At 42.4% G+C, this 10,653-nt stretch overlaps 1 protein-coding gene across 1 annotated transcript; it reads right to left on the bottom strand.

Annotated features, from left to right (window-relative positions):
- Positions 1-1,619: 1,619 nt before the first annotated feature.
- On the bottom strand, positions 1,620-2,481 carry LOC123439608. The gene has a single exon (XM_045116299.1). It carries the CDS (start codon positions 2,386-2,388, stop codon positions 1,825-1,827), a length of 564 nt encoding a protein of 187 aa, XP_044972234.1. The 5' UTR covers positions 2,389-2,481; the 3' UTR covers positions 1,620-1,824.
- Between the last annotated feature and the right edge of the window lie 8,172 nt (positions 2,482-10,653).

Here is a 10,653-nt window from a genome sequence, read left to right as displayed (position 1 = left end):
CACCCTGTAGCTCTGGTTGATTGCAAAGGGCGAGCGGAGCCTCTGGCTTTGCATGATTCAGAATAAGTACCTGCGCGACCAGCCTTTGGCCTTCTGTCAGCGGTCTGGGGGATCTCAGCTCTGGTAGTCCCTCATCCAGCTGCTCCCGATTCTTCGCATCGGGACATCTATCGAGGTTGGCTCTGGCACATCCACCATGTTCTTGTTTGACCGCTGGGCCATCGAGACCACCTTTGCTGCTTGTTTCCCAGCCCTATTCTCTATTGCGGTCGCGCCTCAGATCTTGCTGGAGGAGGCCCTGATCGACCTCGGGCACCTCGCTTTTAGACGGCCTTTCGGGCCTACGGACACGATCTCCTGACAAGACCTCCTGGAGTCCATCTCCCTTCATGAACCGGACAAGGAGCGTTCCAATGACCGTCTCTCTTGGCGACTAGAGCCATCGGGGTGTTTCTCTACGAGGTCCCTCTACCGGGTCATAGCGCCTTTCCAGGGCATCGAGCCACTCGCGGCGTTCTGAGAGATTAGGCTCCCCTTGAAGATTTTGATTTTCCTCTAACAGTGGCTTCGTGGCCGCCTTCCCTCCGATGTCGAGGTCCTTAAGCGAAACAGACCAGGGGAAGGCAGATGTTTGCTCTGTGCGACGGAAGAAGACTTGAATCACATCTTCTTCTCTTGCGTGTCCCCACAATTCCTCTGGAGTTGTTTCCGCGAAGTGGTCGGTGGCACCTGGTGCCACACAAACTTTCATGACCTTTTTGGCGAACTCTAGGCTACGCCCCCATCTGTCCGACACACTAGGTGGCTCACGATTGGGATGCTGGTCTAGACGTTGTGGACTGTTCAGAATAAGCTTTTTATTCAACGTGTTCCTCTTCGTCCTGCTACTCACACGGTGTTCAAATTGTGTGGATATCTGCAACTCTGGTGACTGCTTAGGCGCTCGCGGGTCCGAGACACCATCAACTCTATCATCTCTCGTCTTCGTACGATGGCTCTCCGCTTGGCGCCGCCGCTACCTCTGCCACCTCCGGAGCCGGATTAGTGTTCCCTCCTCTAGGCCGCGCCATCGTGTTGTTTTTATTTCTTTGGTCTTGTTGTGTTGTGCCCATAGCGTAGCCTTTGTACCTTGTGTTGTGCTACTTCCGGTGCGGCGTGTGTGTGGTGTTATGACTGTTGTCGAATGTCGGATTAGTGTTCCCTCCTCTAGGCCGCGCCATCGTGTTGTTTTTATTTCTTTGGTCTTGTTGTGTTGTGCCCATAGCGTAGCCTTTGTACCTTGTGTTGTGCTACTTCCGGTGCGGCGTGTGTGTGGTGTTATGACTGTTGTCGAATGTTGTGCTTCGATGGTTTGCTTTATCTGTAAAGCGGGGCGAAAGCCTTTTTTGTAAGGTGTTGATGGGTACCGGCGCTTTGGAGTCCTCGAGCTTGGTGGGAGATCATTGGTGGACGCAGCGGTCGCGAGTCTTTTACGTTTTTGTCGATCCGTCGATGTCGGCATTTGTTTGTTTTGTAAAAAAAATATTTTTTTTAAACGTGACTGTGTTGTTTCCGCTCCAGCACTTACCGTTGGATGTTTCGGCTGGTTGATTTATAATACAAAGCCGAAGAAAACCCTCTTTTGGTAAATTTTCTTCTTCTTTTTTGTTTAGCTAAATCTTACTAGTACTTCATCATACAGCATATACCACTGATGATTCCACACTGAGCTTGAGCTGTATGTACAGGTACATACATAACTTTTATGAAATACAGCTAGATTTCACGATCCTCTTGCGTCGGCCTGCACCCTGCCAGCTGAAAAAGAGGTCGGATATTCCTTGACTATTTCATGGAACAGTTGAGGTCCTTGGTGATGGCAGACATGCAGCTGGAGCTCCTGGCGAGGCCACCGGTATTTGCGCTGTCCCTGGGGCTGTTGGACTTGCCCCTCTTCCTGAAGATCTCCCGCATGGCCTCCGTCTGCATGAGCACCGGGTTGGCGCGCCCCAGGCGGTTGAACCGCCCGCACACGGCGATGTGCGCGGCCAGCGCCTCCTCCGTCGTGCTCCGGCTCCTGTCCGCCTCGTCGGTCACCGCCGCGGCGCACAGCCCGCACACCCACCGCCCGCAGTACCGCTCCCGCACGCGCCGCACGTACTCGGCCGAGCACTCCTCCGTCATGCCGCAGCACTCGCAGCGCGCGTCGTCCACCTGCTCCGACACCGCCGGCAGCTTGGCCGCCGCGTCCACCACGGCCGCCTTCTTGGTGAACTCCAGGGCCAGGTCGGACATGGCGCGCTGGAGCCCCTCCATCGAGATCCTCCGCGGCTTCGGCTGCTGCCTCGGCCGCCCCATCGGCACCGCCTCCGGCGCCGCCGCCACGGCCGCGTCACCATTAGGCGCCATCGATGTAGCTGCCCTTGATGCAAGAAACCAACCGCAAACTAACTGGAAAGCTCTAGCAGTTATCAAGCAGCTGATGTATAGCAGCTAGTGAACTCTGACCGATTGCAAGTGTGAGTTGAATATCAATATGGGAAGGATGAGGCGAGCTTTATACGCCGTCGAGGGTTAGGGTACGTATGCATCCACCTCGCCGCTCACGGAGCGGCGCGGGTACGTGTGGAGCGGACGAGTCGGTAGCTAGTCTCTGCTCGTGACATTCATAATTAAGAAGACGAGAGAGATCACTTGGAAGCTGTAGATCTCTCGACATTCATATGGCCAGGATTAGCTAACGGTTACTTGGTTCAGCTAGTGCTGAGCTACGTACGGGGCCACAACTTCTCATGCTCGTGACCCGTGACCGAGATCTTAATGTAGCTTGGGAAGGTGGCAGCTACCTGATCGACCTGCTCGAATTTTCTTATCCATGAGTAATATATTCCCTTCGTTTACTCTGCATATTAATATTGTCTAAATTCAAACTTTATATGCTGTCAACGAGTACATCACCAAATCAATACCATTATTGGACTTATCTTTGAATATAATTTCACCTGATACAAATATGTTACTATAAATAATCATATTGTTTTCTACATACTTGATCAAATTTTATAAAGTTTGACTTCGTCAAAACTAATATGTGGAGTAAATCGAAATGAAGAGAGTACGTACTAGCAGTAATATCAAGCTGGCTAGCAGTAGTGTTTGTGATACGCAAAAACCCATAATTGGAGAGATAAGCCCGTTATTTATGCATGCATGGTCTCAACTTGCAGTGGTGCCATTGCTTCTATATTTTTCTCTTCAAAATGTTAAAAATCGCAGGCTGGTTACATGTCCTCTACAGTCTCCACGATGAAGAACGACGGGTACACTTATGGCGTACGGCATGGGCAAAAACATTTAGGGACATTCATACCGGGAGAGTAGTTGTCTGTATTCTGGCTAAGGCATTTTCTTGTACATAAATTCTTCTTGCATAACTAATGAAATGGCAAAGTTTTTGCCTTGTTTGATTAGAAAGAAAAAGGTTGATGGTGCTGGCACGAAAAAACACACAACAGGCAGTCAAAATGGTTTAAATTCATTAATAATGGAAAAATGCACCCAGTCAATTGGGCTATTTCCAGAATGCAGGTAAAATGCAAAAGTGATGTTTTGCACTGAGCTAGCGTAAGCTTGGATGAGTAATAAAATCCGAGAAAATAGTTAAAAAAATTGGAAGATATTTGAATTCTTTCTCACGAAACATTAATGCTTTGTCACATGCATGAATTTTTTTACTATGAAATCGCATTCGTGCAGGTGTCAGGAAAAATTGATATCCTAAAAGAGTGTTGTTTGCAGCATCGATTTTTTTCTATTTGCCCAGACCTACACGAATGTGATTTTGTAGCAAAAAAAGTCACACGTGTTTAAAAAACGTCAATGTTTTTTGAAAAAAGCAGATTTTTTAAAGTTTTTTTAGATTTTACTGTTTATCCGAGCTCATTTAAGCTCGGGTGCAGAAGAGCTGGGTCCCATAAAAAATAGCAACTAATGGCCAGTTGCGCATGACATTAATTTGTGCAGATAGTTAGCATATCAATTTGCTCGAATTTTCTCGGCCACGAGTAATGCATGATGATAGTGGAGTGGTACTAATTGTTAGACTGTATATACGTAGCGTCTCTGTATATAACTGTATATGACTTGTATGGTACCTCTTGATATCCCACTATATAATGAGATAGCCGCATCCACGTTTAGGGTGTCGAGCAGTTTCCAAAACACATTGTCTAATATGGTATCAGAGCTTTCGGCCTTCTCAGATGCAGATTGGGCTGGTAGTCCTGATGATAGGCGATCCACGGGGGGCTATGCAGTATTCTTTGGTCCTAATTTGATCGCCTGGAATGCTCGCAAGCAAGCTACAGTATCTCGCAGTAGTAGTGAAGCTGAATACAAGGCGGTTGCTAATGCCACAGCTGAGCTCATATGGGTACAGTCTTTGTTGAGAGAGTTGAGAGTCTCTCAAGATCAGCCTCCAATACTTTGGTGTGACAACATCGGTGCTACATACCTCTCATCGAATCCGGTATTCCATGCCCGAACAAAACACATTGAAGTTGACTATCACTTTGTCAGGGAACGTGTTGCACAGAAGCTACTCCGTATCAAGTTTATCTCTTCCAAGGATCAACTTGCTGGCATCTTCACGAAGCCTCTTCCACAGCCTCAGTTTGTAGGATGTAGGCACAATCTTAACTTGCTTTGTACTTCAGACCACAATTAAGATTGAGGGAGGGTGTTAGACTGTATATACATAGCGTCTCTGTATATAACTGTATATGACTTGTATGGTACCTCCTGGTACCCCCCTATATAAAAAGATAGCCGCACCCACGTTTAGGGTGTCGAGCAGTTTTCAAAACACATTGTCTAATACTAACCCTGCTTCCAGAGAATCAATTACTGAATTTGCAAGAGAAGACCATTCATGCGTGGTTGCAACTTGCAGTGTGTTGCTCCCCGCAAATAAAAAAAAATTGCAGTGTGCTATGTCGCGCTGGTTACTTCCTGTCCGCTCCAGGAGCAAGAGCGAAACATGGTGGAAACGATGCATGCATGAAGAACTACGTTGCACCAAGGCTCAAAACTGTCAGAGAAAGACACATTTTCTTAGAAAATAATAATAACTGCATTCCAACAATCCCCCACATACGGCAGATCAGACACAAATGCTAGTACATGTAGAAAGGCAGTTATATCATAATATCAACCAAAAGTATATGGCCGTTCGTTTCTTCTGACTCTAAACGAGAAATTGAGTGGACATTCCTTTGACGATGAAAAAAAAAATATTTGGGGGGAGAAACCAAAAATGAATTTCTTTAGAGCAAAGCAAACGATCGATCACGGGCACTGTCGTGTGACTGTACCACATGCCGCCGCACTGTGCGCGACGATATCCACAGAAGTGACCAGACGCTCTAGGCCAAGGAAAGCGGGTAAGTACGTACCGACGTGCCATGCGTTGCATGAGAAAAAAGGGGAAAAAACGAGGAGTGCGCAGTCACGAGAGGCTCGATTCGACGAAGAAGGTGTGCATGCGTGCATGGCTCTTTTCGTTGCACTTGGACTCCCCACTCCCGCGCGTCTCGCTCCGACAGCTACCCCTCGTCATTGGGTTTTGCGGCTGTGTGATTGCGCGCGCTCTCTCTCTCTCTCTCCACCACTCGCTCATGCACTTGCGATCTTCCAGTGGACAAATTCACGGTTTTAACCGTTTTTACTAACTTTAGTCCGAAACTCTATTTACGAAAAAAATGAATCTATCCTTTTCTTATCATCACCGGCTATGACGGTACGCATACACACCCTATCGTCATAAGCATTGGCGGTAGCTAGTGGTCGGATCAATGCGAATGGTTCTTTCACATCAGCGGAGTCAAGCGACCCTACCGCATCAACGAATGACGGTAGGATGTGTAGGCAAAAGGATTAGATCCGGAAAAAATTCGCAAACAAGATTAGATTAGGCTAAACTATGTAAAAAGAGTGCGAAAATGTCTTCTTCCGGTCTTGGACTCGTGTCAGCCAGCAGTTTTTTTCTTTTTTTAACAAACTTGCACTATTAAAGCATCTACAGCCGGACCCTTATATCCGTCGCAAACGCCCGGACATGTCGTCCGGTCACTCACCGGTTATGAAATTTTCACACAATCGAAAGCCTCAAACGGGCCTCAAACGTCCGGGTTGACCAACGCCCTTCATATACAACCCAAATATAGGGCGGATATAGGGACGTACGGACGCGCCCTCCATGTCGGACATGACATCATGACCCCATCGTAAATTGCAGCAAATTCATCCGACATAACTGCTCGATCCATTTGCTCTTTGCCCTCTTCTTCCTGCTCTGCGTCGTCCATCTCGCATCTCCGCCGCCGCGCGCGCTCCTCCGCCGTTGTTTCGCAGAGCAATCTTCTATCCCGTCCTCGTTGCGGAGGTCGTCGTCGCCGGCCTGGAAGATACCATGGTATGTCCAGCAACTCTTTAGCTATGCCTTGCGCTGGATGTGTTTGCTATAATGTCTAACCGGGTTTTTTGTCATTTTTTAGGGAAAGGGATGGATTCCGATGCTTTGCCCTACGAGAAGTATGGACCGACTGAGCTTGATCAAATGAGTTCTTCGATTCCTCGGATTCGGATGAAGAAGTGAACATAATCACTAGTAGAAAACAGGGCTTTGGTTTTTGCCAGATCAGAGCAACATTCCCGGTCGACTTACGAACCGGGAGTAATGCTTGCATCAGTCCCGGTTCGAGCGGCTAGGATGCCGGTCAGGCCTTGGGGGCACCAATTCCGGTTCGTCTGGGACCTTTAGTCCCGGTTCGAACCACGAACCGGGACTAAAGGGCATGTCTCCTGACGCAAGCCCTTTAGTCACGGTTCGTGTCTCGAACCGGGACTAAAGGTCAGTCTTCAATCCCGATTCTAAACACCAACCGGGACTAAAAATGCATATATATATATATATATATATATATAGAGAGAGAGAGAGAGAGAGAGAATCTATTCATGATCCAGGGTGCAGAATAAGTTATTCTTCATCCGAGGTAATCTTACGATTGTTTCATAAATAATTACGTTTGAAATTCAAATAGTTACATTTATATTAATTCACTACGTAAAATTTGACATAAAAAACAAAAAATTAGTTCATAAGACCAGAAAAATCACATTTTACGTGTATTTTACACTATATTTTTGTGTTTGTAATCTTACATGACACAAAATATTTTTTACGGTGACTATATATTTTTTATAATCTTTTTTTACGTATGATATAAGAAAAAATTACGAAACATAAAATTACGGTGCATTGATATGAAAATAGAGGGTGTGTGTGTATATAATGGCTATGTACTCCGAAGAGTACATATTCCCTCTCCTCATGTATCACATAGATGAGTCTTTTATACCTCATTATTATTTTTAATATATTTCACTAATAATTATTAGATACCTTGAAATAATTTTCATGAAAAAATTCATGTGAGTTTATATATTTTTAAAGGTTTACGTATATACTGTTTTGTTTATACTTAAAAAAGGTATATTATAAAAAAGTACGTCGTAACTGATATTTTTTCAATAAAACGCATATTGAGGTATCTTAGAATATTTAATGAAGTATATTAAAAATGATACAAAGGTATAACCAGTGCGTATATGAAGTATATTAAGAACGAGAGTACATACACCCAGGAGTACAAAAAGTTAGTCCTATATATATATATATATATGTTCGTCCGTGTCTGCTCACTCCTTCATTTTTGGTTGGCCAGCGTGTGGGAGGTGTGTGCTACTGTGTTCTCACCTCCTATGCACATGAGGTGTTTGATGAAATGCCCAAGCCATACTTCAGCTTTCTCTCCTCTCCAAGCTCAATTTCCAAGCTCTATTTCTCACAAGATTTGTCTAGGTTTGACGATGCATCAACTATTCAAGTGTTCTAAAAAGGTTAGCAACTCATTCTCATCTCTCACTATTAGTTTAGCTCATTTCAAATGCTCTAAAACTAGTGTGGTTTGTGGATTTTAGTGGAGGTGTATGTATCAGCTTATTTGATTTAGATGCACAATTTGAGCTCAAAATAACTTTTTAGTTTGCACATGTGTAGGGTGTCGTCCCGCCCCCGTGCCCGTCGTCCTCACCCCCATCGATCGCGTGTGCCGATCTCGTCGTCGGCACCATCGTGGTGAGCCTCTTATTCTTAATTATTTTTTTAGAGGAAAAATTCTGACTTGTCTGATTTATATAGCTACTTTATAATTTTCTTACTTTTATTATTGTTAGTTATTACATAGTGTCATAGTTTTGGTATCCACCCCCATCGTCTCTCGTCCGGTCTATGATTCAGATGTGGTATATTATATTTTATAACTATGTGTTTCATTTAGTATTTATGACAATTAAGCCGACCAACTTGACATAGATGTATTTATCTAAGAGGTATGTGAATTGAAAATTCCAACCGAACCTCTTGTCGTGAGGTTAAATCTAGTTGAAAAATAAAATAATTATTTAAAATAAAAATTGAAAAGAGCTGAAGAAGAGAAGATGAAATTGGAGTTGCATGTTGCCGATGTCGTCGATCTACACAAGATCCAGATGAATGCAATGCGCTTGAAGATTAGAAAGATTGGAAAATATGACATTGATAATAAGGCTTGGTATCATTATGTTGTTGGATCAATTTTTACCTTAGTTGTAATTTTGAACGCATTTTTTGTTGCATTTAAATGTTTTACATAGTGGTATGTTAGTATCAATTTATGTTTTAATTAGATGCTCTAAAGACCTATATGTTGTTCTATGAGAACTATATGAATATATTTTTTCAGTAATAACATTTGATCACTACTGTACTTTAGTTTCAATGTGATGATGAATTTGTATTATTTTGGTCACTTCTCTATTAACGATGTTCTGTTTGTAATAGATGAGTTTTTGTCCGAAATTGTGATAATTCAAAAGAGATTGACTAGTTTGTACACGAAGTGCATCCAGTTTTCGCCGTACCCCCTCAACTTTTTAGCACATGATATATGGATGAAATTATGATAACATGCCATGTTTTAACCTTTTCAGAGTTCATTTGTAGTGGTTTTCAATTTCAGGGTCATTTAGCTCAAAAAATCATTAAACGAATGAAAATAGCGAATGAAGTCAGAAAAGGGTTGAAAATTGATGATGTGGTTTTGAATTGTGCATATTGAACACACAAAAAGTATGGAGTTAAAATATGTTAAAAATGAAATCCCTTTGTGATAGACGAGTTTTCGTCTGAAACCGTGATACTTCGAAAGAGATTGTTCAATTTATACACGAAGTGCATCCGGTTTTTGTTGTACCCCTCTCAACTTTTTATCACATGCTATATGGGTGAAATTATGATACCATGCCAAGTTTCAACTTTTTCACAGTTTATTTGTAGTGTTTTTCAATTTCAGGGTTATTTAGCTCAAAACAATTCATTAAATGCATGAAAAATAGCAAATGAAGTCAGAAAAGTGTTGAAAATTGATAACATGGCTTTGAATGGTGCATACTGAAGGCACAAAAAGTTTGAAGTTAAAATATGTTAAAAAATGAACTCCCTTTGTAATAGATGAGTTTTTGCCCGAAACCGTGATACGTCGAAAGAGATTGTCCACTTTGGACACGAACTGCATCCATTTTTTGTCGTAACCCTCTCAACTTTTTATCACATGCTATATGGGTAAAATTATGATAGCATGACAAGTTTCAACCTTTTTAGAGTTCATTATTAGTGCTTTTCAATTTTAGGGTCATTTAGCTCAAAAACATTAAATGCATGAAAAATAGCAAATGAAGTCAGAAAAGGGTTGAAAATTGAGAATGTGTCTTGGAATGGTGCATATTGGACGCATAAAAAGTCTAGAGTTAAAATATGTTAAAAATGAAATTCCTTTGTAATAGATGATTATTCGTTTGAAACCTTTATACTTCGGAAGAGATTGTCTAGTTTGTACATGAAATGCATCCAGTTTTTGTCGTAACCCTCTCAACTTTTTAGCACATGCTTTGTGGGTGAAATTATGATACCATGCCAAGTTTCAACCTTTTTAGAGTTCATTTGTAGTGCTTTTCAATTTCAGGGTCATTGAGCTCAAAAAATTCATCAAATGCATGAAAAACAGCAAATGAATTCAGAAAAGGGTTAAAAATTGATGAGGTGGCTTTGAATGGTGCATACTGAATGCATAAAAAGTCTGGAGTTGAAATATGTTAAGAAATGAGATCCCTTTCTAATAGATGAGTTTTCGTCCGAAACCATTATACTTCGAAAGAGATTGTCCAGTTTGTACTCGGAGTGCGTCCTATTTTTTCCGTAACCCTCTCAACAATTTAGCACATGCTATGTGGGTGAAATTATGATACCATGCCAACTTTCAACCTTTTGAGCGTTCATTTGTAGTGCTTTTCAATTTCAAGGTCAGTTAGCTCAAAAAACTCATTAAAATAATCAACTAAAAAGCTTTTATAATACTTTAATAGAAAAAGGAATCAGTTAAAATATTTTGTTATGATCAACTAAAACAAAACTATGATATTATTCAATAGCAAAAAAATCAACTAAAAAGCTTTTATAAACCTCTAGTTATGATCAAAATAATATTAACTTAAAATTTATGCAACTAAAATTATCAA

Source organism: Hordeum vulgare, chromosome 3H (genome assembly GCF_904849725.1).
Source record: "Hordeum vulgare subsp. vulgare chromosome 3H, MorexV3_pseudomolecules_assembly, whole genome shotgun sequence".
In the NCBI taxonomy this organism is placed as follows: Eukaryota; Viridiplantae; Streptophyta; class Magnoliopsida; order Poales; family Poaceae; genus Hordeum; species Hordeum vulgare.
Note: the sequence above shows the minus strand (reverse complement) of the source record. Positions and strands in the feature narration are given on the sequence as shown.

Bases quoted from the DNA above. Each gene is read 5' to 3' on its own strand.
- LOC123439608 (XM_045116299.1), bottom strand. From the start codon at position 2,388: ATGGCGCCTAATGGTGACGCGGCCGTGGCGGCGGCGCCGGAGGCGGTG.